The sequence below is a fragment of the Rhopilema esculentum genome, chromosome 8, assembly GCF_057945365.1.
Source record: "Rhopilema esculentum isolate cy_ngs chromosome 8, ASM5794536v1, whole genome shotgun sequence".
Taxonomy (NCBI): domain Eukaryota; kingdom Metazoa; phylum Cnidaria; class Scyphozoa; order Rhizostomeae; family Rhizostomatidae; genus Rhopilema; species Rhopilema esculentum.
This window is the reverse complement of record NC_142822.1, coordinates 9,021,449-9,048,552: the sequence shown is the minus strand read 5'-3', so window position 1 is coordinate 9,048,552 and position 27,104 is coordinate 9,021,449. Positions and strand designations below refer to the sequence as shown.

The following is a 27,104-nucleotide window of genomic DNA, read 5'->3' as shown; positions in this document are numbered from 1 at the left end:
TTTGACGCACATGAGTCATGAGTCAAGTGCGCACATGAAAAAGAGGGTATTTTTAGTGTACCTAGGACCCAAAACCCGGAAAATAGTTATGAAAAACAGAAAACCCGGACTTGGAAATTGGAAAATCCTGAGACAAATACATATACTTCAACGTGGTTCACCTTTTCCCGTGTTCTGCATTAAAAGAACAGGGTAGATCCTTGCCTTTTTTCTCCTAATGAAGATGTCATCAGTGTTTGCGAAAGAACAGAATTTTAGGGAAATTTGTCGCAGGTTGCGGAAATCTGGCAATTTCTCAACGGAACGAAGGAATTCTACACACTTGCCGGACGCAGATTTTCTCAAAATAATACACGGATTGCAGAAATTTCAAAATGTTTAGCCGGATTCTTAACCTGCTCCTTGTTGGATAGGATTTCATCATCGCATTTTTTCATCATCGCATTAATAAATAAGTTGTTCATTAATAAATTTATATACATTAAGAGGTGGCGCCAGAAATCTTCCGACAGAGGGGTTGGAGCTTCCAACAGGGGGGCTGAATTGACTATAATATGCAGTTTTCGTACGTTATTTTGTCAAGTTTGCTCCGGCTAGATGTTTCCGATGGAGGGACTGTAGCGCCCTAGCCCTCCCCTGGCGCCACCACTGTATACACTGTATTGCCCAGTTGCCCCCTATCTGCTATTTTTGACCAGAAAGTACTTACTTCCACATTGTCAGGGCGTGTATGTTGAATAAAAGTTGTTCAGCATGAAACTGTCTTTCAGAATATGTACATATAATGTGGTTTTAGCGACATCAAAATTTGAAACCCTGCTGATCAGTGCGCCATATGGGATTTGCCCAAATAAGGAATTCGCAATGTCCAATTGATGGGGCCTATTTTTCTGGTTATTCCCAGTATCGTATGGAACCTATGTGCCAAATTACGGTTTTTTTTATTTTTGTCCTGGTAAAATTGTAATTCCACCACACTATATCGTGAATGATCAAGCAAACAGACTCAGGAATGTACATACTCAACACTAACTGTTGGGATGAATTTCACCAAAAGTACTCTATAATTTACAGATTTAAAAAGAACAAACAATGCACAACTCTGTGATGAATTGACTACAACTAGCTAATTGTTAATTTTATTCATTCACCCAGGAGATGATGGTACAAGTTTCAGCGGGCCAATCTAATGCACTATTAAAGAATAAGGCGTGCTCGCTCCTAGTCCCCTAAATCAATGTTGATAGCACATGATTACAACAAGAGAATAATGCGAGATATATAAGAAGGAAGATACGCTGGACAGGCTGTTTACACGAACCTGTGAATCTCGCAACGAGTTTGGATACAAGGATATGGACAGGAACGAAGCAAAATGACGATATGAATCTAGTACTTTGTTAAATCGAAAGTTGAAATAAATTAAATTTCAAAATATAGGGCTTCATCAGAATAAAAGCAAAGCAAGGGTTGTTGGGGGGGGGGGGGTGTTTGGCGAACGAGCGAGTCTATGAATGAGGCGAACCAGTTTTCGGGTAAAACCAGTGATTCTTCCGAAATTCTCAAAGACGTGTTCCAAGTCATTTGAATTTCCGACAAAAGTACACTAGGGTATCAAAAGTATTGCACCACCCTGCTCAAAATGGCGGCACTTTTTGTCGACTTTTTGACAATGCAAAACATTTGAATGCATTAATTGGGTGAAATAAGCGCATTTTAGAGCAAACTTTGGCGGGAAAAGTTTGCAAATCTTGCTGACACCATAAAAAACTTAGTTAGAAATGTATAAATTACGCAAAAACATTTTTATCTGTAAAAATGTAGCCCATGCCTGAGGAAACAAAATTGTCAAATGAAAGGCGAGTCGCTATAAAACCTTTACGAAGAAGTGGTCTTGAATTTTAAAAAAAATGTTGACCAAGATAGATGCCGTCACACTACAGCTGTGGGAAACTGAAAAAGATTTTTCGAGAGTGTTACAGTAGTAAAGAAACCGAGAAGTGGGCGACCTAAAATAAATTGATGTTAGAGGCGAACGAATTTGTCGGTTTTATTTTACTGCGTACAGCACCAAGGGGCAGTAAAAGGCATGAAACTCAACACTGCGCAAGGTTTTGCAGCTCAAAATCCGTCCAGAGAAAATATAATGAGTGTTTTGCACAAATACAAAAGAAAAGGTTACCTGAGTTAACGAAAACCATTTTTACAATTATTTATTTCCATACAAAAGAAATTAAAGTTTTGGCATAACCAGAATCAAGTCAAATCTTTAACATCGCTAAAAAATTTTGACTTCAAATGAAAAATGTTACAAACTGTGATCCAAAAGGTCGTCCAAAAGCCAGAGAATCATTAATTGTAAGAATTTTCCAGGCCTATTGCGAAATTCCACAAGAATACCTTGACCAAGAATATGTGGATCCATTTCAAGGAGGCTTTTTGCGGTTTCAAAAGTTTGCGGCTACCCATTAAAATATTGAAATTTGAAACTGTTAAAGGACGTTTGCTACTGTTATTTTTCAAATAAATGCTCTAAATAGATTGAAGCTTTGATTGGTGGTTGTTTTGCTTTCGATCAATTGCCATTGGCCCCCAAAAAACAGAATTAATTTGCATAACAATAGCTTTCGATCATTCATGCGCCAGTTCTCCTCCTTCGAGGTGGTGCAATACTTTTGATACCCTAGTGTATAGGTTGATGACAAACTTACTCGTCGTAAAGATGGCTGGTTGCTTTTCTTTTGAAAATCCAACAGCTCGGGCCGCTCGCAATGCCTCAAGATCGAATGAACGCTCGAAATTCACCTTTGCTGGTTCTAAAGAATTACACTTCATAGAATTTGAGACAATTAGGCCGTAAGCTGTGACCAAAAAAGGTGCTCCAAAATCAATTTTCGTTGCCCGCATCCGGGCACAACTTCACGACTGTTTTTTTTGTTTATAATGTGTTACTTAATATAAAATCAGTTGTTGTCACTCTGACAAACATGCATCTCGTGAGATACGGGGGTCAATAATTTCTAGGTTTTATGACGTCATCGATACAGTCAAATTATTTAAAAAACATTTTTTGACACAGAAACTGCCCTCACTAGCTAGATCACTTTAAGTTAGTATATAAACGTGCAACTTAGAGCGTTGTCAAACGCTTCGTGTCTGAGAAGATGCCTTTTAAGGGTTGATGACGTCATCACAACATCATCATGTATTATGGTCAAAACCATCTGTTTTTGTAGTTAACACCGTAGTTAGCAGCATGAACGAGCTTACAGTTGGTAAATGCGAGTATGCTTGTTCATACTGTACAGGTAATTCTCGTACAGTGCTGAAGAGAGAGAGGGGGGGGGGGGGTCAGGGGGGTCACTGACCCCGGGACCCATAAATAATAACTCAATCGAACAAAGTTTCTAAGTAATAATCCAGCCTTCCCATCAAAATTAACAAAACATAATATTAGAGACAATAATGATAAAGGTTCATGAAGTCGTGAAGAAATTTTTGTTAAGAATTTCTCATCTTTGTTGGCTAGGGCTAAAGAAGTTCAAAAGCTTCTGAATGTTACGAAATGTGATTGCAGGGTAACATACAGGGCAATATGTATGTCATACAGATTTACACTATGGTGTTCGCATCTATTTGCAACAGTGTGTCGGTTGTGGTCCAATTTAGTTAATGAATGGAACGTTTTTCATTTTCTAGCCTTTAAGAATTTCTAAGAAAATTTCCTTTTCATGCATTATGGTGCTAAGACATCAGCTAAGCTCAAATTGTCAGGTATCAGATATCAGTTATCAGGTATGGTAAGTATGCTACTTGATGCGTGCATTGTATATCGATTGTATTTAAGAAGTGCAAGGTTAAATGAAGCAGTGCGATATGGAAGGAAACAGAATAAACAGTTGCCTGAGGTAAAAAATGTACTTGTGATAAATCATATCTCTTCCATTAAATATCCCTAAGTCTTGCGCCTAACCCATTGTTTTTTATTCTCAGTTATTTAAACGTATCATCTTGTACCTGTTATTTTCTATTTCTTTCTAATTCACAGAAGGGGTGAGAACCATGGATTTTCCGACAAAAATCTAACAAGCTTCTATATCTTTCTCATAAATTTCAACATAACATAACGACATCAAAACTGAAAAAAAGATCATTTGATATATTGAATATTCTTATGTTTATTTAGATTCAAATTTTTTCCATCAAAACATAGCATTTAGATAAACATAGAACCATGTTAAATTTTTGAAAAGAGCAGAGGTTTTCCGACAAAATAGCAGTTCAGCTCTATAGTAGTGTTTTTGCTCCCTCTGGCCCCCTCTATCTACACCATTGCCACCGGCGCAGTTTAGCCACCATGACAATTTTAGCAACCAAAATAGCTACCCTAGCAGTTTAAGCAACCATAATTTTCAAAAATTTCTGGGAAGCATACCCCATACCTCCTAGAAGCGTCTGCCTTAGGCATGCTTTATAATTTAATTTGTGTCCTGACCCGGGGCCCATAAATTCTCTCCGCGGCCCTGTTCTCTTATACAGATTTCGAATAGTTGATGACGTCATCCCTTTATGATTTTTGTACTTTACTTTCTTACATCAGGTTGAAATCAATAATATTATGAAAAACATTTCAGCTATTTAAGCTTTGTGAAAGCGTTAAAAATAAAACAGTGGTGGCGCCAGCTGTAGCAGAGTGGGAGGGTTATGGGCGTGACCCAGGAGACTACGCCTTTACTGTCTCATTTTAATTGTTTTTTATGCCAGGTGCATTTTCATAGACAAATCTTGAAAAATATGACCTGCCCCTACCCAGTGCATTTTTTATCAATTTTAGGAGAATATCTGGACAATGTTTTGCAAGAGAGGAGGGGGGGATAACCGTCCATACTACCCCTTGGTGCCGCTACTGGAAAGTAAGAATGTCTCAAACAATTGGTGCCGCTACTGGAAAGCAATAATGTCAAGAATGTATCAAACAACGAACCATAATAGGAGAAATTTGTTTAGCCGACTGCCATGTTTATTTTAAAGCAATTGGTACTTAGTTATTACCCGGACTGTGATATAGGGCCGAGAATAATAAAGCAGCATCAGCTTTCGGCATTCCATGTTATACACCTTAAGCGCGGGAATGGTGAAGTTTGAAGCTGAATTTCAAGAGAATTGCAGGTTTTAACAGTTGACAACAAGAAGATTCGTAATCAGCGCGAAAAAACACACAGGAAAATGCTTATTAAACGTAGTGCCGGAATGGGGGCAACGAGACCAAATAAAAATCTGACACAGCTTACGGCCTAAATTTGGGATTACCAATCTAGCCACAATCATTTTACCTAGAAACAGAGAACTCACTGCCACCACAAAATCGAGCAAGATGATATTTTCAAACCATAACACAAATTTTCCTCCCTCAATTACCTTGATAAATTCAGAACAACCGTACACAAACATTGAGAAGCGACGCTTAAGAAACAAGATAAGACATACCTAGAATATGCCGAGTCTCCCGTTCAAAGTTTAGGCCAATACCTCTGAGCTAATCGTAAAATAAGTGGAAACGTGGTTGTTTTTTCCTAACATAGCATCTTGTTCCTCAGGGGACGATTGCTTGGTAACTATTTCTCTATCAGAAACTTTCCATTGAAAAACGAGTAAAAGGCAATTCCATTAGGGATTAGATTCTCCCTTGGCACCCACAAGATGCCTCAATGGGACGGAAAGGCAATGTTGAAGGGAACACAGAGTGAACACACGCTTTTGTTATAAGCAAGAGTATGCTACAGTTCTGCTATTTTGTGTCATCTACTAACACTTATTGAGAAACAATCTATAAAAACCGACCCCTAGAATACAAACAAATAAAAAACCATAGTACTAATCACCCTAAACCTTTAAAAATATTTCGAGAATCCTTTATTTAAAGATGGAATAGCCAACTATTTTCTGTTCTCTTTTCTGTTACTTGTCTTTCGTACAAAAAATACACAAAAGAAAACAATTTTGAGTTCCTCAAATTCGATATTTTTTCATTGTTTTCATTTCATATTGCACGTCCCTTATTTCCAAAAATGTCAACATGATTGATGGATTTTCTTTTGAATGCGATAAAAGATGTGAAGTTTCAATTTTTTAAGATTTTTTGTTCATCTGTTGTTCAAGAAGTACATCAAATGGCATTTTGAGTCATTATGCCAAATTTCTAATGCTCTTTTCTGAACACGATCTACCTGCTTGCTGGATGTCTTTACGTAACATACCAAGATTACGAGGAAATAATTTGAATTTGACACAAAAACGTGTGATAGGGTCTTACCCTTATTTTGGTTCGGATATGGGGAAACGTGCAAGAATATAATTTTTATAGAAGTCTTTGAAATTATCATCAAATTTTAGCTTGGAGTTCATCGTGAGTTCTAGTAACCTATCTTAATCGGTAAACGGGAAGGTTTGTTGATGCTTTCCAAGACGAATTTTGCCTCCTCATTGAGCCCTAAACATAACCTGAAATTTTCATTGCAGTATGATTATTTCTGAACCAGTTAATTCCTCCTTCACGTTCAGAGCCACTCTTTCAATATCTTATTCAAACACGTACGTTGTCAGTTAATCTGCAAATTTATCAAAATCAGAGTCTTTCAATTAAAAAAGTACATCATTAGTGATATTGAAAATAGCGGAACAGGAATTGAGCCTTGTGTAGCACCAGACTTGATACCTAGCCATCCACTAAACACTCAGATCCGACTTTCATGCATTGTTTTCTGTTTGAGAAATAGGTTTGAATTTAGAACATCCTTGACAAGCTGCAAAGCTAGCTATTTAGAGGTCGTGTGTTAGGCAGTAATTGGCATTTGAAAGGTCCAAGAGGTTAACCTCCATTGCCTTCTCATTAGCCAGGGCCTTGCGATATATTTCTGTGCGCCTGAATAGGACGTATTCGGCACTATGTTCATTACGACAGCCGCACAGAAAATTTGAAAGGATACAATTGGCAAATTGACATATTTGCCTTGTCAAGGTCATTAAAAATTTCCATTTCTTTGTTACCTATCCTCCTCACTATTCACCTTATAAATAAGGCACAGATTCACACTTGAGGGTAGGGGTGCTCTTGAAATTTAAAAGATTGATTGCTTTAGAAGGGCGCTCAGCTGGTTGGGGTGCTCATTCGTGGATTTACGATATTGGTCTGAGGTGCATCCAAAGAAAGAAGTACCTGGCTGAGAGATAGGTGACACGTCAGGTAGTTTATTGGAAAAAGTACTGTTCGGGAGCATCTGATTTGCAAAAATTTAAATAATAGAGGCAACTACCCGAAATATATGAAAATTATTTAGTGACAAAAGCGAACTATGATTTGTTCCCTATTTACAAAGTGGCGTTTGCCAGTTTTATGTCCATTGATTCTCAGGACATGTTTAGCATACTTCGTTGATAGTTGAGTATCTTTATGAAAGTTCATTATTCCCTTCTCAGTATTTTAAATCTGAATAGGTGTCCCATTTTATCGCGCAACACAACAGCTTTACAACTTCCGAAAAAAACTCGTGTAATGATTTCAATATAAATTCTACTCTCATATTATTCAATATATATACAAAATTATGAATTTCGTTATGTTGATCAGATATAAAACGTCACAGCCAAATACATATACAGCATACTTACAACTTTGATAACAGTAACTATATATTAACTACAGAATCTCTAATGTAAGGCAAAAGACAGTGCAGTTTACCCCACCTATGAAACATACAAATCCTACTTAGGCATAAAAAAGGTAACTAAGGTATCGAGACACAAACAATATAGACAGCGAACTAGAGGCGGAAATTGATCATTTTTCGTGGGGGGGTGGGGGGGGGGCAATAACGTCGACTCAACTGACTAAAATTGTTCGTTCAAAATAAGTAGTAATACGACGTTAATAAACATAATCAAAATCTCGTAAAAACATTCATAACTTTGCCAGAAGTCAAAGAACGAACAAGACAAGTTTTACCTACGACTAAAATCTTTTTCGTCTTCACCCCCCTTTCCTTTCTTTTTGGTAACAGCAGAAGCCCAAATTTAACTTAAATTTTCCGAAAATTCTTAATCTGGGGACTCTTGCCCCACCACACACCCACCACACGCTCACGGTTTCCGCCTCTAGAGTGATTGATCTAATATCAAAGGCGTTATCACTACCCAATAGTTGATACGATAGCTGACCTCGTGACTAGTAGAGTTTTTCACTTTGACGACCACTCTCATCTGTACATGGAATATGCCAACGAGAAAGTATTCTATAAAATGAACATTAAAACATAAGCCACCTGTATAATTGTCATATTGCCGCATAACAGAAACTGCAAATTTGCAGCTCAAGATTTTAGGTGTTTGAAATGTCTACATTTTGTGAAAATCTGGATTTTGGCTTCCATTAACAAATGCTGACATCGAAGAGGCGTCGAAACTAAGACTTTTGGTGAATACCTGCTGGCCTGGGCAACATTAAACAACTCGAGGGAAATCATCAACCTTTTACAAGAGCTCGTATATGAAACAGCAAATTTTATCTTTAAGAGTTATAGTATGAAAAAAAGGAGACTTAACAACTACTGTTGTAATTAGCGTACGTCACGTGACATTATTTTATTTCTATAGAGTTTTGTTTGGTAGTTGTTGAACAGAGTTGTGGAGTTATGTTGCGAAAAGGAGTTATGTTACGTTGAAGAGTTATGGAGTTCAAACTATGAACTAAGTTTAATCTACGAAAGTTATTATAGAGTTACGTTTGCGTTGTATATATTATTCTTTTGTAAATAGCCTTTTTGAGTTGAGAAAATTATTGGAGTCAAGTTTGGAATTGGGTTGTAATTCGTTATGTGTTATCTGCTTGGATTCCACGAACCAGGGTGACGAAACACAGGTTTAAATATTAAAAACAACCCAGATTCAAATTCACAACATGGTGCCGTGACCCGGGAACTCAGAGAGTTGTACAGTAACATTTATTTAGAACTTTGACGTTATGGCGGAGCTGAGAAAGTTGGTGAAATCGCGAAGCGGACATCGCCTTCACGTGCGGAACACTATTCAAACTGTCAATGGCCTAATGGATAACAATACGAATCCTACCGAGGAATGGATCGCAAAACTAAATTCGGCAAAAATTACGTTTGAAAAGCAATTGAGGATAATAGAAACATTAGACGAAAAAATTGAAGACATCATAGATGAAGAAGAAATAGAGAAAGAAATTGTCGAAAAGGGCGAATTCCAAAGCAATGTACAAGATGTTATCTGCATAATTGAATCGATAATCAGTCGTGATGAGAAAGAGAGATCGAAAAACTCAGAATCTATGTCTTCGTCACGTTTATCATCAACGGGAGAAGGATGTAGACGTAAACTCCCAAGTCTCGAGCTACCGAAATTCGATGGAGATCCGGAGAAATGGACTCCGTTTTACGACAGCTTTTTGTCAACTGTTGATAGCCATCCAAGTTTGGAGCCTGTGGACAAGTTTCGGTATCTACTAAATTGTTTGAGTGGAATTGCGAAGGATACGTTAACCGGCATTAATGTAACTAATGCGAATTACACTGAAGCTTTGGAGTTGCTCAGATCACGATTTGGAAATAAACAAATAATTATTTCACGTCATATGGAATCCTTGATAAATTTACCGAATGTACAGTCGAGTAGCGTTCAGCAGCTGAGGACCCTTTACGATAAAACGGAAGGCGTTATACGGAGTTTAAGAGGTATTGGAATCAATTCCGATAGTTATGGAACATTTGTAACACCTATTCTTATGTCAAAGATTTCGCCAGAATTGAGAATAACATTAACAAGAAATTTATCGGAAGAATGGGATCTGGATGGGGTTATGCAGGAATTTGGAAAGGAGTTGCAGTTAAGAGAAAGATGCGAGTACAGTACGATGGCTGGGGCTGCAAATTCGTTTACTGAGGGCAGGAGGAATACAAGAAAAGTTGATCAGATTCAACCATCAACGACCTCTGTTTTTTATAACCAAGGAGGAGCAAGTTACCAAGGTGAGCGGGAACCATCGTGTGTATTTTGCGGAGGCCTACATTTCTGGGATCGGTGCACGTCGGTGACAGACCCATTTGCAAGAAGAAGGGTTTTACGGCAGAAAGGCAGATGCTTCGTATGTATGAAGGGGAGTCACATTGCGAGAGATTGCATGACAACAGGCAAGTGCAAAGTATGCGGTGGGCGACATCATACCTCGATTTGTGGCAACAATAGGAATTCGAGATTTAATCGAAATCAATCTGGGATTGCTAGACAGGATAAGGCCTCATCAAAGGGTATGATACCTAAACAACCAGCCACTACAAATTTATTGGTAAATCATGATATGAACAAAAAACAGTTTCTCATGCCAACAGCACAAGGATCTGTGTCGAATCCTTCTGATAAAGAGGATGGTACTTGTCAGGTGAGAATGTTATTTGATTCTTGCTCTCAAAGATCGTACTTGAGTAAGTCGGTAAAAAAGGCCTTGAATTTATCACCGATTGGCAAGGAAACAATTTTAATTAACACTTTTGGAAATGAAGGCCAAATTCTAGAAGCTGAACTAGTACAATTAGTGGTTCATTGTTTTAATGGTGAAAGGGTTGTTATAACTGCTTATTGTGTTGATCATGTGTGTGAACCTATTATAAATCAAAACATTGCGTTTGCTTATGGAAAATATGAGCATTTGAGTCGGTTGCCATTAGCAGACCAATCTGATAACAATGATTCTTTGGAAATTCAATTGCTGATTGGATTAGATCATTATTGGTCCTTAATCGATGGTCAAGTCACACGGGGGGAAATGGGAGATGGACCCATTGCAATGAAAAGCAAACTAGGTTACGTACTTTCTGGCCCTGTTGATACGCCTCCTAGTTATGCAAATGATCATCGGTTCTCGACCCATTTAACCGAGTCACACATTCTCAAGGCGGAGTGTTTAGTAGTCAATAGTGACAGTGAAGTAAATGAACAAATTCATAAATTCTGGGACTATGAAAGTATAGGCGTAAAATCAGAATCACCAGCATTCTGTGATAATTACATGGAAAATGAAATTGAGTTTAATGGGCGGCGTTATGAAGCAAAATTGCCGTTTAAACCCGAACACGAGCCTATTTCAGACAATTTTCTGTTATGCAAAAACAGGTTGCATTCAGTTTTGAAACGGTTAAGTAACAAACCAACAATCTTAAACGAGTACGATAAGGTTATTCACGATCAGCTAAAGGAAGGTGTTGTTGAAATAGTTGACAAGACTTTGGATATCGAACAAAACTATGAACCGGGTCATGTAACATATCTTCCACATCATGAAGTATTAAAAGAAGATAGAACCACGACAAAATTGCGCATAGTTTATGACGCTAGCTGTAAAAGATCGGGGGAAGTTAGCCTTAATGACTGTTTAATACAAGGCCCATCATTAACGCCAATGATTTTGGATATATTACTACGTTTCCGAATACATAAGGTGGCAATTGCCGGCGATATTGAAAAAGCCTTTCTTAATATCGAAATTCCCCCTGAGCAACGCGACTTTCTACGGTTTCTATGGGTAAATGACGTGAGCAGTGAGAATCCTGAGTTGATAAAATTACGCTTTACGCGCCTCGTATTTGGATTGACTAGTTCTCCATTTGTTTTAAACGCCACATTGCGTAAGCATATAATGACCGAAGGGAAAAATGACCCATTGTTTGTGTACAATACACTGAGATCGTTATACGTTGACGATTATCAATCCTCATTCTCTACCAACAATGAAGCATTCGAAACGTATAGAAAGCTGAAGGACTCTCTTCACAAAGTCGGGTTTAACATTCGTAAATGGGTTACAAATAACAAGGAATTAAAAGAAAGAATTAAAAAACATGAGGCCTTGTACACCCCCGTTTCAGAAAACGCTAATGTGCTGGAAGATCCCAATCACGAACAACCAGATACAAAGGTATTGGGAATTGGTTGGAATCTAATTACAGATTCGTTGAAACTTGACTTTGAAAAAATTGTAAGAGATACATCGATTACTATGGTTACAAAAAGGTCAATTCTGTGCACTACAGCCAAATTCTATGATCCATTAGGATTGATATCGCCAGTAATCCTGCCTTTAAAATGCCTCTTTCAAGAGTTGTGTAAGATAAAAGAAAACTGGGACTCTCCAGTGCATGATAAAATTGCACAGAAATTTCGTGACATCATTCTCGACATAAGATCGGTTTCGAAAATCGAATTACCTCGTTCCGTGATGCATGAGGTCGAGGTTTTAGACATAAAATCAGTTCAATTGCATGGTTTTTCGGACGCAAGTACAGTAGCATACGCAGCAAGCGTTTACTTAACAGTTGAAACGTCATCAAGAGTTGTATCTCATTTAATTGCGTCGAAAACGCGCGTAAGTCCCTTGAAATCGGAATCAGTTCCACGTTTGGAACTTATGGGGGCATTAATTCTTGCCAGACTTATGAAAACGGTATCGGACGCGTTGAGCGCTACATTGAACATTGACCAAACATTTTGTTGGTCAGACTCGCAAATTGTCATCTGGTGGATATTCGGAGAAAACAAAACATTTAAGCAGTACGTACAAAATCGCATTAATGAAATTCGCCAGCTTGCGCCAAAAAACTGTTGGAGATACTGTCCCAGCGATCAAAATCCGAGTGATATTGCATCTCGTGGTATCAAGTGTACAAAAATTGTTGAAAATGAACTTTGGTGGTTAGGGCCTAAATTTTTAAGGAGTTCAGAGGCCACGTGGCCAAACGTGTTGAGTTACGATATTGCAAAAAAGGGCATGAGTAACGAGTTAAATGAATTAAAGGGGACAAATAAAGAAAGCGTGATGGCTTTATTGGTTTATACTAAAAGTAAACCTTCATTGAAATTACAGGATTTGATTCAGTGCGAGCGGTACAGTAGTTTACAACGTCTCCTTCGTGTTACTGCACATATTCTCAGGTTCATAAAGAATTTAAAATCCAAATTGAATCAAGACTCAATTGAAACGAAGCAAATGCTGTCTCTGGATGAAATCGAGAAAGCTCGTGAGCTTTGGATTAACGAGATTCAAAGTTACATTCCTCAAGAAACGGATTTTGAGAAATCGAGCAACTTGCTTGGATTATTTTATGACGATAAGGGCATAATTCGGTGTAAGGGACGAATCGAAAACGCGGATCTCCCGTATGAAACGAGATTTCCAATATTGTTGCCTCGTAAGCATCATTTCACGGATTTGATTATTTGGGAATCCCATATAATTGTCAAACATAACGGGCTACGTGAGACCCTAAATGAATTACGAGCGTCGTTTTGGATCATTAAGGGCCGACAGAAGGTGAAGAAAATAATTTCGAAGTGTGTACATTGTAAAAAGATAGAAGGTCGAGCACCGGCACTGCCAGAGTTTCGAGTTTCAGACACTTATGCGTTTTCAAAAATTGGAGTCGATTTTGCCGGACCGCTTTACGTCAAAGACATCTATGCTAAAGATACAAATATGAATAAATGCTATATTGCTCTATTTACTTGTGCAAATAGTCGCGCGGTACATCTCGAGCTTGTACCTGATCTCGAAGGAGAATCGTTTATACGTTGTTTAAAGCGTCTTATTGGTCGCCGAGGGATACCTTCTCTTATCGTATCTGATAACGGGAAAACATTCAAGGATGCGAAAGTTCACAGCTTTATTCATAGCAGACGTGTTCAGTTTGAATGGAAGTTTAACGTTCCCCTGGCCAGTTGGTGGGGTGGTTTTTTTGAAATTTGTGTGCGTCTGGTCAAAAGATGTCTCAAGAAATCTTTGGGTAACGCGAAATTAACTTATGAGGAACTGGAAACAGAACTTATTGAAATTGAAGGAGTTCTCAATTCTCGTCCGTTAACCTATGTGTATAATGAATTGGGTGAAGTCCCATTAACACCAGCTCATCTTTTCATGGGACGAAGACTTCTCGATCGAACATCGTGCGGGGAAGAAGAAACGGGCTCAGAAGTTTTGAAGCTGAGTAAACGTTCCAGGTACTTAGCGTCAGTCATAGATAAATTTAGAAAATCTTGGAAAAGAGAATATCTCACGTCATTACGTGAATTTCATAATTGCGGAAAACAGACAACGTCGGGTATCAACATTGGTGATATAGTATACGTACACGAAAGTAAATTACCACGCCAACGTTGGCAAATGGCGAAAGTAACAAAATTACTACCGGGAAAGGACGGTGTCGTTCGTGCAGTAGAGTTACTTACAAGTAACAGTGCAAAGAAGCATATAACAATAAAACGTCCTATACAAAAGTTATATCCGATCGAGATTCGTAGTTCATCAGAAGTGACTGAACAAGATTCCGAAGAACCTCAAATTACTATCGTTCGTGATCAAGACGTACCAGAGATCATTGTAAATAAAACTTGTTGAACATTGCTTAACTTGCTTATCTTTTCAGTTTAGTTAGTACCCTTTCTTCTTATTTTGTGGGGGGGAGGGTGTTGTAATTAGCGTACGTCACGTGACATTATTTTATTTCTATAGAGTTTTGTTTGGTAGTTGTTGAACAGAGTTGTGGAGTTATGTTGCGAAAAGGAGTTATGTTACGTTGAAGAGTTATGGAGTTCAAACTATGAACTAAGTTTAATCTACGAAAGTTATTATAGAGTTACGTTTGCGTTGTATATATTTTTCTTTTGTAAATAGCCTTTTTGAGTTGAGAAAATTATTGGAGTCAAGTTTGGAATTGGGTTGTAATTCGTTATGTGTTATCTGCTTGGATTCCACGAACCAGGGTGACGAAACACAGGTTTAAATATTAAAAACAACCCAGATTCAAATTCACAACAACTACTGGAGAGTGCATCATGATCGTTATGAAAAGGGGTTGGGGGCAAGTGCTACTTATTATCGTCCTGCCAGAAATTTCCAGGCACGCCGGAGCAAGGCGGGCTAGGGGGTGTTGCTGTAGCCCTCTGACATTTTTGCTGAAGTATGATATTAATGTTGTGGCATCAAGGATAATGGTGGACAAAGGTTTGCAAATTTGTTTAGAGCCCCCCCCCGCCCCAAAATGTGTTTTTTCGTCCCTGATTTCCGCGCTTTGTCAGATTGACAAAATTGTATTGATTCATCTTTTCAAGATTTACAAAGAAGTTGGAGGACGGCTTTCAATTCTGGTATTATCAGTCAAAAAACTTATTATGAAAAAATTATAAGGCCTAATTCAGATAAGTATACAAGGCCACTATTACCACCTTGATAGGCCCTTTTGTCAGAATTGTTGCTGGCTCTACCCCCTGCAGAGAATTTTTTAACAATAACTCGAGATTTTTATGCCGATAGTTGCTGAATGTTTCACAGGCCAATTTGGAAAGCGAGAGCTCTTATCAATGCCGCTAGAAAACACCTCGGGGTACCTTGAAGACGCTTCAGGGCTTCTAACATTACCAAAATAACATTAACAGTAGCTATCTAGCTACAATAAATCAAACTAGAACTATAAACCAAAATACTGCCTTCTAATCTTAAAATCTAAAAACATATCCTTTAAAAAATTATAAAAATTAATATATTTTTTCGTTATATCAACGGACCCTTCTTGGAGACACTTGTTAATTTTCTTTGGCGCCAAGGCAATTCTGCAAAACATTTCATCGAACAATATTCAACATTGTTGTACCAAAAAAACTTCGATTCGTTTGATCATCTTGCTCGGTGATAAAAATCTGGCGTGATAATATTCGTTGTTGTTTCATGGAGTTCAATGACATGGAAAAGTTCAACGGGACTTTTCTACTGTCTTGACTGTTGTTGTATGTTCATGCAGTATGATTTTAGGCGGCTTTTGAAAATATAGTCGCAAAGCATGCCGGTTGCACAAGAGCCTTTAAAAGACCCATTGCTAACAATGAGCCATTGCGCCACGCAAGCATCCCATAATGCATTTCTAGACAGTCTGAAATTAATTTTGGTTAATCTGTAGAAGTTTACTGCCATTGTTTGGATCGTCGCCACGCTCGCAAAGGCCCATTGTTAGCAATGAGTCTTTGAAGACACTGTTTTAGGAAGAAAAATTCTTCACTGATTTCTCTCTTTGAGGCAAAATGTTTCTTTGATATTTTTGGTAGTTCCAAAAATCTGTTTAAAATTATACGCAGGAAAACTGTCTATCTATTTGAAGATACTTACATAATTAAAAAATAAATTCAATTCAAAAATACTTACTCGAACGTTTTTATCACTCAAGTTTCGGAAAATTATTTTGGTCACTTTACAGGAGAACAATTTAGTAAAATATTTATGGTTTCAATTCCAGGCTATCAATATTCATAGGGCAGCAATTTTTAAAGCCACAGGTTACATAGAAACTGTTTGACTGTCTTTGAAAAGAGGAGTTTCTTTGAAAATTGGAATTTTTAGACAGTCCATGCCTACGAATGATGCTGAATTCTACCTACCATAATTCTGCAACCGCTTCCGCTTGAGATATTGACTAAAAGTTATGGCAATTTTGTTTTTCAAAAAAGGAACAATTTGTGTCAAATTCAGCTAAATCTGAGATAGCAGATTCCAAGTCCGATAAAATGACCCCCCCACTCAAAGTTCTGCGGTTTGGGGTAGGGCGAAGTGGACTATTGCTAGGCTTTTCAACAAGACGTAGGTACGTACTACCTAACGGTAAAAGTACGCATGTAAAATTTATCAGAATATGAAAATGCTAGCTAAATTGACGATTCGTAGTGCAAATTATAAAGAATTGGGCGAACACGAGGTTTATTTACTTGCTCCAATGTGTCAGGTTCTGGTTGATAATTGCTGCTGGAAGGTTCCTGATTAACTGCACTGTAAATGCTACTATATCCATCCAGTTCTGCAATAGTAAACAATAAGAATTGAATAAACAATATCAGACATGAAAATTGAATAAAAAATATTAGCGAGTAAGTAAAAGGCTTACACCGATTAAATGAGTATCCATATCAACAAAGAGGTTGTATTTAAAAGAATATTATTTCCTTGCATGAGAGTCGAATTTACTGATCTCTGCACGCAAGTTCCTTTGTCCGATTGCATATTCCCATTTAATTGCAAAGATCCATTGAAGAAGTGGCGGTCAAGGACATTGATAACGTAACAATTAAAACGAAAATGATCATCACATTCGTGGAAAATTGGGATAGGACCCAAAGCCTCTTCAAAAGTCTCTCGGTCTATTTTTCTTTATCCGTATTCTCAAAGGAAATCGTCCCTAAAAGGAACACAAATGTAATTTTCATAGAAAGAAAGGGTCTCCAGTATGGAACCTTACTGAGATTTTGTGTTTTTGAGTTGATGAAGGGTTTTTTGCTTGATATTGTGGTACATTAAATGACTGAAAGCAATTCGTGGGGTTTTTATATCAAAACAAGCAAGAAATTTCACCACGTTAGATTTCGAAGAAATGGCCTAAAGACAACTTTAGTAAAGACTTTGATGTTTTGCTTAGCAACAAATAGATCTGTTTTCCAAGAAATACTTTTGGATTCACAGATAACTACAGTTCCAAAGTTTCACAAAAAGCTACTTTCATTGCATAAACTCACAAATGAATGTACATAGCTATTGTACTCCAGTTTGCCGTGACACACAGTGAATTACCATCGACTCTCAAAATACACACATGGTAATACAAACAGTGGATCACCGTCAATTCTTTAGGGAAAGATTCGAAAAAGCAAAGCTTACCATGATTTAGAATCTCAAAACTCTCGTTACTTGCGGCACTAAGAACCCTTTTCAATGGCTGTGGATTTAATCTCCCAACACGAAATGCGGCGATCGATGCATGATCTAGCTTTCCAGATTTCGTCTCGAGTTGTCCTTTCATGTACAAAGATCGTTCTTTTCTTTCTTTTGATGTCATTTTGTGCAAGTCATCTTCCGCCATACCGTTTTTTTCCAGAAACAACCGCTTACCTTGGGTATTGCTAACAACGAAGTTCATAAATTTTGCACAGACACCCAGCGCACTGGGTGGCCCCTCTTCCTTTTCGATCACCTAACATGATAAAAATGCAATGGGTAAAATATCAAAGGCTTTCTCATGTGCTACAGCAAATCCACATAGGAAAGAATCCAGGATTTTGGGAATTTACCGGCTACCTTTCGTTGAACAAGCATTTTGCATTTAGGACAATGGCAGCACTACGGGTTGGACTGACTGGGGGGACACACCCCCTTATTTGTTGGAACGATCGATTTTGTTTTTCGTCTAAATTCGATAGGAAAATGTTTGGGGAAACGTAATATTTTGGCAAAGCAGTCTTTATGGTTCACTGGCTACTTGCGAGGATTTGTTGAAACAATATTTGAAAAACCAAAGGTTGTGAAGGTTCAATTCCAACAACAATCTTTTCTCTTCGAACCAAAGAAGATCGTATATCACCTTCTGTCTCTTTTTTATAAAAGTTTATCCTAAGGCAACTTTATTCCCAACATCACCCATCAAGTTTGCCATCAAAATTCACCATTTAGACAAAGGGATGCTGTTCACATGTCATGTGAATTTCGAAACGAAGAGCGTAGTCTTGAATTGATTAAGGACACATCAGTCTTAGCAAACGAAAGCACCCCTCAGCCGTAGAGACTCCATCAACCCTTGTGGCGTTGATGGTTCAACGTCAGAGGTGAGAAGAGACAAAGATTGAATGTTACTAGGTAGGAGAGAGTCAAATGAGGCGGTAGATCTACAACGCATTGGTTAAAAAGAAGGAAATTCAATGGGAATCGGAAATCAGTCCAATTTGGTTGGAAAGTCCGAGTCTTCCAGGGTACCACCTACCGGGATTCAACTGTATATTTCAGGCTAGTAAGCAAGATGGCGTCCATGTTTGATGAGGCAAGATAAGTCATTGATTAATTAGACATGGGAATAAATTTTGAGCCTAAAGGAAAGCTAGAATTAGTATTTGAATTAATGTTCCCATGCAAGAAACAGGCTTTCATTTCAGATAGCGAAATATAATTCATATGTGTTCATTATGGTAAATTTTCGAAATGGCACAAAAAGCGAAAGTATATCGCATCTTATTGGAATACAGTCAGTGTGACACTGCTCAGGTTATAACAAGTCGAGCGATATCGACAGCGAGTGGAAATATTTAGTGTCGGACAGAAAGAACGTGAGTGTAATGCATTTTCCTGAAACAGTCCGAGACCCATAAAAGTATAACCAGTTAAATGATGGCCAAAGTGAATGGAGGACTGTTAGTGTTGGAGTGTTGACCTAAAAGAACTTGAGTACGTTTTGCCGAAAGACCTATAGTCCGACACTAATAGGAGTACAACAAGTCGGACCAAAGTGAAAGGCAAAAAGAGAAGAGTTGAGTATCATGAGTTGTATTACCGATTTTTCGTACCATCTTCAAAGATATTTGTATGATTCTTAAGAGAAAAATAAGACATACATCACGCATTTTGTTAAGCATGCCTTGATGCCTCTCTCTTGGAGATAACATGTTCCATTCGACGATATCATCGATTGTACCCAACGACTTTAACTGCCGCGTAATTGACTCCTCGGAATCATAACGAATTTCTTCCGGGTTTTTTCGCTGCAGTAACGGACTTGCTTTACTTGACCTCCGTCGACAGGGGAACCGGCCTACCGTCGGATCGAAATTATCACTGATTCCATCACTTGTAAGGTAAACAAAATCACCACTCTCAAGCGACGTGTATGCGCAAGTCAGATTGGTTAAATCAGGGTTGTAGCCATCTGCAGGGCCTAATGCTCCTCCAGAGTAGCGCATGTCTCGCTTCTCATCCACTGAATGCGAACCCATAGTCACTTCACGCACGCCTTCTTGTTCGTTGTAAACAAAAGCAAGACTATCGCCGACATTAACAACACAAAACCCCCATTTATCTTTATCTGCAAGTTCAACGACAACTCCAATGCAGAGAGTTGTCAGTGTGGCTTCTTCCTCCATTATCACATTTTGGGCAGTCTCAAATGCTCTCAGTATAGATCGAAATACATCTTTCGTACTTTGGGCACTATCTAACGTCCCTTCTTTCAATAGATATGTGACTGCTCCGTAAACAGAAGAGCGGGAAGCAAGCATCGAGCGCTCGCCCCAGTTCACGCCATCCGCAAGAATAAGTATGCAATTATTTGATCTGGCAACTATTGCCAAACTGTCCGCAACTGGATCGCCGACATTTCCCGAACCATCGATAAGTTTATCGTAAAGCGAAGTTACGAGACCGTAACAATCTTCGTCGCGTCTTTTCCAGTTAACGATATTAGCAACTGGAGTTTTATCAGATTTCTCATTGCCACCGCGCTTTAATCTTCGCTTGTGAATGTACCATAGAGCGTCCTCTGGAGCATCGTATGCATATGTAACATTTGTATCTATTTTGCTTATCTTTTTGTTTGGAACATCACTTATATGCTTTCCAAATTTTATCGACGTGTTTCGGGTATTGAACAGGCCCCTGCAAGGGAAATCTCAGAATTAACACTAAGTCACTGTTAAGTCTTCATAATCGTGTAGTTTAACCCATATAGTCAAAGATTGCTGCCTGTCAGTTCTTTGTCCAGGCCTGGCCATTTGAAGAGAGCCATAGCTCTTGCTCCCTTCAAGCTCTCCTCAAACGCTGGAGAGGAGCTACAGATTGCTCTCCTAAATTGTTCTAAAAAGCGAAACTTTGAAATAAATTTTTCCTTTGTTTCTATTCTTATAGTTCACCTGAATACTACCAGGAGAGCTGTTTACTTCTCCCCTGGTAAAAGTTTTATGGCCAGGCCTGCTTTGTCGTATTTTATTGAAAGACCGAACAAATTTTGAAATTTCGGACAAATAAATTTTTGGACAAATATTGACCAGTCTTTTGGATGCTTAAGGCAAAACCATAAACTGTTACATAATACAAAAACCCAACAACAGTATTTTTCTCCATCTGGGGGGCTAAGCCTCCCCTCCCAAGCCCCCTGCTGGCTGAAGATATGGTCAGTCTTTTCTCAAAGAAGAATAAGAAAGAGAGTGTGACTTTTTGATAAATGATGAGAATATTAATGTCATCAATTTGAACTGGTGGCCCTATTAGCTTGAAAGAACGAATGTTTTCAAACACTTGCAGACACTCATGTTTAAAGATTGTAGCCTTTACTTCAGCCAATAAACATTGCGCATGCCTGTTTCATACAAAAATATTCATCGTGACAAACTTTTGGATGACTCTAAATTTCGTACAAATAAATCTTTGGACAAAGTTTGTCATGCCAAAAATCTTTGTACTTAATGTACTCCTTAAGGGAGAGAGTAGATATACTTCATACAAAATCTAGTCTTACCTTTTCAACCTGTCAAAAAGGCTGTTGCCTTGCTTCTCATCTTCTTCTACTTCTACACTTGTTCTAAAAAATGAGAGAGAAAGATTAGAGCTTGGAGGCCCTCACCAATGTCAAAGCAAAATAGCTGAAACTTTTTAATGAGTAAAGAAACTAAATGTAAACATTACTGTATTGTATCAGGAATTACCCTCCCACTTTTACCAAAGCATGGTCTACATCGCATAATTCTTCACATAAAGTAGGTCACGTTTTTAAGATTTGCCTTAAGAAAAAAATACACCCGGTATGAAGCACCGTGAATAAGGGAACACAGCATGGTCTTGTTGGTCATGCCTTCTATCCTTCCACTTTGCAGTTCCTGGCACCTTGTTGATACCTTACAATTTCTTGTTCATTTTTAAATTAGGCATACGTTGTCCATGCAGGGGGTATGAAGGTCCTCCACAATGAGGGGCTCTTGGGGCACAGTATTCAGGAAATTATGCGAAACCATGCCCCAAAAACGTAAAAAACAGGCAACACTGATTCGTATATATTGATTTGATTAAAACAAAGTCAAATAGCTTTCAATGACATCAAAGTGTAATGGATCCGCCTGTTCCACACCCATTAATCACTTCTCCTTTTTCAAAAATAATTGGAAAACATTGGGGACCATATTTTGAAGACTGGGAGTCCAATTTCCTCAATTCTCCCTTGCAAGTAACACTGAATGTAAAATAGTGCTATCTGCTTTGTATACATTTTTGCCAAACCATCCTATCATTTAAATATAAGGGAGGGAAGGGTATGACACTGACAATGATTTCACATTAAAAAACAAGCTTAAAAATATTACCTGCTAAAATTGTATTCCAGTGTAAACCAACTTAAATTATAAACACTAGAAATTCAAAAACAAAACCAGTCTCCCTTTTTTCTAAAAACTTTTTCTTCTTTCTCTTTCTTTCTCTTTCTTTCTTTCTCTCTCTCTCTCTCTCTCTCTCTCTCTCTCTCTCTCTCTCTCTCTCTCTCTTTCTCTCTTTCTCTCTCTTTCTCATTTTCTCATTTCCTTCCTGTTCTTTTTTCAACTCTCAGAAGCCCTGGTTTTCAGGATAAGGTAAGGACTTAAAGGCTCTAGCATCATAGGCGTAGACTTGCATCTTTTTCAGGGGGGGGGGGGGGGGCTCAAAAAATTAATGACAATCCCTAATGGCAGCTGCTGATGTCACAGGATAGAAAGTGGATTAGCTAAGAGCTTAAAGGTGATTTTTCCGTGCATTTTTCATTATCGAGGAAGAAGAAACACACAAATGAAATGATTGAAAGTTTATTTTTATCATAATCAGTTTCTTTAAGTTGAGATCATCAGTTCTATTTAGGCACCCAAAATGTTTATGCATGGAACCAATAATATAACAAACTAATCTAAAAATTGGTAAAGCACTTCCTTATTTTCCAGGGGGGGGGGGCTCAGCCCCCCTTGGTTTTTGTCAGGAGGGGCTGAAGCCCCAGAGCCCCTCCTGAGTTTACGCCTATGTCTAGCATGACAGTTGATGAGTAAAGAGCATCAGACTCACAGTTCAAACAAGGTCACCGATCCAAAAATGCTGTAGAAATGTTTAGATACACCTAATTCTGTCCAAGCCTGATGTGAATATTCATATTGACCTTGCTTGAGGAAAGAACTAAAAATGATTTGAAATTTAATACAGCTTAGGTTGAACTGATTTTCCACAATCTAGTTTATGAGCTGTTGCTTGGGACCTGGAGAACTAATAAAAAACTAGACAGCACACCTGTTGCCCTGCTTCGATGAGCAGCCCCCCTCAAAAATTTGAGTCCCTCTTAAAACTATCTCAAGGCCACACAATATAGATGCTTACTAGAGGATTCACAGTAATTGAATCAACAGAAAGCTTTTTTTACCTTCAAAAAGGGCATAAGCTTTTTTACCTTCATCTACTCAAATCCCAAAACTATTAGGTACGCCTCTAGGCACAAAGAGTGCCAGGGTCCCTCCTGCCACTGGGATCTTTTGGTGCAATGCACAAAGAGCCAAATTAGCTCCCTGTGCATCAAGTCTAGTTGCAAAGAGTAAAAGTTGGGGAATTAAAGTTGGGAAATGGTATATTACATATAGTTATTATCGGTGGATAAACTAAGGATTAAGAAGGATTATATACTCAACATGAAATAGAATTAAATCAATTTATTAATCTGGCTATTCTGGGTTTGCATGGATCACTGCAAGGCAAAGATTGTGCCAAAAAATGTTGGCAAATGTGTATAACCCTCTTTTATTCAACCTGAACTGCTTCCAAAAAATTTAAAAATAACAACAAAAGAGCCACTGATGTTGTGTCAGATATGATGTTATCACTAGTTCATACTTTGTTTACCGAGAGCAAATTGATTTCCCAGAAAATTTTTAGGAGTAGATAAGCAAATTTAAAATCTTGTTCTAAAGATGTATACATTATTTTCAAAAGAACCAGTAAATTTTATTTCAGGCTGGCTATTCTTAATTTTTAAAAAAACCTGAGGCTGGATTGTTCTAAATTTGTTCTTAAATTAATGGGGGGAAAGCAGTGTAATTGCTAGCTAGTATGCTCTAGAGGGTTGTTCAGGCCTCATTTGCCCCCTTTAGTAAATGAGATATTTTTTTCCAACATGTTTGAAAATTCACCGGAAAAGCACTCCTAGATGGCAAAAAGCTCCTCTTTTTGAGATGAAATTTTTAAATTGGTTTAACAACATTGTTCAAAATTAAATTTTACAATTGCTTAGCCTCAACCTGTTGTTCCTAATTTTTGACCAATTTTGAGCGAAAAGAATTCACTAATAAACCCTAAATGTAATTCCTGCATCACAAAAAGTAACAGATAAGGATATGAACGAATAAGCTATACATTTTCCAGTGGTTGGTAGAATTTAGTATTGCCTCTTGAATATATCTAGAACAGTGCAAAAATTTTAAAAGTATTGATAGCAGGCTTTACCTCGCAAATGCCATGAACTTCATGTAACATAATTTCGCACAGACATCTTGGCAAATTGCATAAACCGATATTTTTTCACACTTAAAATTCTTCAAACCTTGAAATGCTGTGTACTGTCGTAATCTTACGCATATATCGCACAGATTGGAATCATGTAGCCATCTTTACTTGACTCTCAATCACTTCATCTATCTATTCACTGAAGTTTCATTCGGATAATAAAATCGATAATGTAAACACGTCAACGAACAATCCGACAGTCGTTACGCACGATTATTCACTTCCAGGAAGTAAAGTGCAACTTGATGAGCGGGCTTGGTATACAATGGACGCTATGGCACTGCTAAGGCATATCACAAAACATATCAACGATTGAAAATCATGATTTTGTTCAAATCTTACCTTTCATCATCAACTGGATTTTTGGGGTCTTGAACTTGTATTTTTTTAGCAGCCAGCGCCAGTGAGTCTAAAAGTTCATCACCTCCATTTCCAGGAGACCGTGCCAGCCCATCAGTTCCTTCTAGCTCATTTTGATCCACTAAATTTTGCACATCCTGGTAAATTGTTTCATCTTTATACACGATGTCTTCTTCCGTTTGGTCTGGCACTTCAGTTCCGGGGCACTGCTTTTCATCGATTCTGTCCATTCTCGACTTTGGAGCTTGGGGTTTTGACTTGAAATGCGAACGGAGACCATGTGATTTGATGGATGGTTTTTCTTGCAAACCTGTTCTTGATAAGTTCAACAAAAATGATATAATTTAAGAATCGAATGACCTCCCTCAATTAGCAACCAAGGTATTTCTGGAGCAATTGATCAAACAGGCTCTTCTTCCACCTTTCAACATTTGTTTTTGATTTTGGCTCCTGCGCAGTGCGTCAATGCGACAAGTAGAAAGGTGTGAAAACGGCATTCAAGATAAATTAATGGAAAATTGGTGCATGATCTATAATTATGTTTACTAGATAACCCAACTAGACTGTCTCTATCTAAAATACCAAATAAATAAGAAAAGTTTGAAAACATCATTTTATGTAATATTACGTCATATCCAGAATACCGCACATTACGTTACATTTCATCATCAACTGGATTATTTTACTTAACTATATCATACCACAGAATATTATACTATACTATACTATACTATACTATACTATACTATCCCATAGTATACTATATTATATTATACTATACTATACTATACTATACTATACTATACTATCCCATAGTATACTATATTATATTATACTATACTATACTATCCTATAGTATGCTATATTACACTGTACTATAGCCCAGTAAACTTAGAAATGGCAGGTAATGATTACATGATATAACATTTCATCATATTGCAAGATAGAATATTACATCTGTTATAATACAATTAAAATATACATGACAATATATAATATATAATTATCATTAAATTAATTTTATATTAATATTACATTATTTACATCTAATATATAATATTATATGAAATCAAGCTACATTACTATTTTTGCGATAAGCAATGAATATTACATCATTCATTTTAATCAAACTGCATTTCTGACCTATTGCTATAAATCTCTCTCCCAATATACAAAACAGAATTCTGATAGCAGGATAGTTCATGTAGAAAAAATAGCATACAAAAATAAAATCGAGAATGTACTCTACTAAAAAATTACGATTTTTAAGTTAAACTTTTCAAAAATTAGTGTATTTTCTTCTAGCATAAAGTTTTTGTTTCTTATCTAAAATGTTTCTTATCATGTGAATTCAATAACCGCGTTGCAGTGTCCTTGGAAAACCATCTGTCTAACGCAAGCCGAGATTTAATGAATAGTTGCTATTTGCAGCGGCGGTTTTAAGGGGGTCCAGGGGGCATGTAAAGAAGCAGGTAACAAGATAAATGCCCTAGTCAGAATCGCCCCTTATATGAATGAATATAAAAGATCACTATTGATGAAAACCTTAATCACTTTAACTATTGCCCTCTTTTATGGATGTATTGTAGCCGAAAATCTGGAAAACTTATTGAAAATATCCATAAAAGGGCACTGAGAGTGGCTTACAATGATTTTAAATCAAGTTTTGAAAACATTCTCTCACAAAAAAATGATGCCAGGATACATCAAAAGAACCTTTAACTACTAGCCATAGAAATATGCAAAACAGTAAATAACTTAAATCCAGTATTTATGAAAGAGATTTTTCAGTTGAATAAACTTACGAAATCAATCTTTTATACAAAAAAAGCCGAACACTGTTACTTATGGGCTAGATGCAATATCCTATAGATGTAATGAATTGTGGAATTCTATATCATTAGATATTCGATCGACAGAAAATTGTTAGGTATTCAAAGCTAAAATTAAACAGACGGATCTTACATGCTCGTGTAGACTATGCACACTATATATTTCTAATATTGAATACTTGTAAACATCGCGATTTCTTCTTTGTTATATTTGTTATAGTTACAAGTTGGTGTTAATTAGCTGTTTATTAGCTAGTATTTTGTAAACCAACATTAAATAAAGTGAATTAAAGGAAATGGCCCCACGCCGCCGGGGGGGGGGGGGGGGTGTTGGCCATGCTCCCTACTTTTTTGCGAACCAAGTAGCTTTAAAGCTGCGGTAGAAGGGGGAAGAAGCCTTGCCCCCCACTCTCGACTTCGTGGCATGGGCCCTGCCCAGGGCCCCGCACTTATCATAAGCGTAATGGTAGCGTAAAGGGGCCCCACACCTAAGAAAA

At 37.6% G+C, this 27,104-nt stretch overlaps 1 protein-coding gene across 3 annotated transcripts; it reads right to left on the bottom strand.

Moving 5' to 3' along the window:
* Window positions 1-6,417: 6,417 nt before the first annotated feature.
* LOC135695144 (PP2C-like domain-containing protein CG9801) lies at window positions 6,418-25,235 on the bottom strand. Of its 3 annotated transcripts, XM_065214129.2 has the most exons (6): window positions 24,758-25,235; window positions 21,375-21,437; window positions 19,480-20,515; window positions 17,759-18,071; window positions 16,816-16,904; window positions 6,418-8,288 (listed from the first exon to the last, which is right to left on the bottom strand). In XM_065214129.2, the coding sequence occupies exons 1-6, from the start codon at window positions 25,003-25,005 to the stop codon at window positions 8,253-8,255; spliced, it is 1,785 nt and encodes a 594-aa protein (XP_065070201.2). In that variant the 5' UTR covers window positions 25,006-25,235; the 3' UTR covers window positions 6,418-8,252. The 3 variants fall into 3 exon arrangements, with proteins under 3 accessions (XP_065070201.2, XP_065070202.2, XP_065070200.2); XM_065214130.2 differs by lacking the exons at window positions 6,418-8,288; window positions 24,758-25,235 and adding an exon at window positions 24,356-24,716 and having other exon boundaries at window positions 14,035-16,904; XM_065214128.2 differs by lacking the exon at window positions 6,418-8,288 and having other exon boundaries at window positions 15,208-16,904.
* Window positions 25,236-27,104: the final 1,869 nt, after the last annotated feature.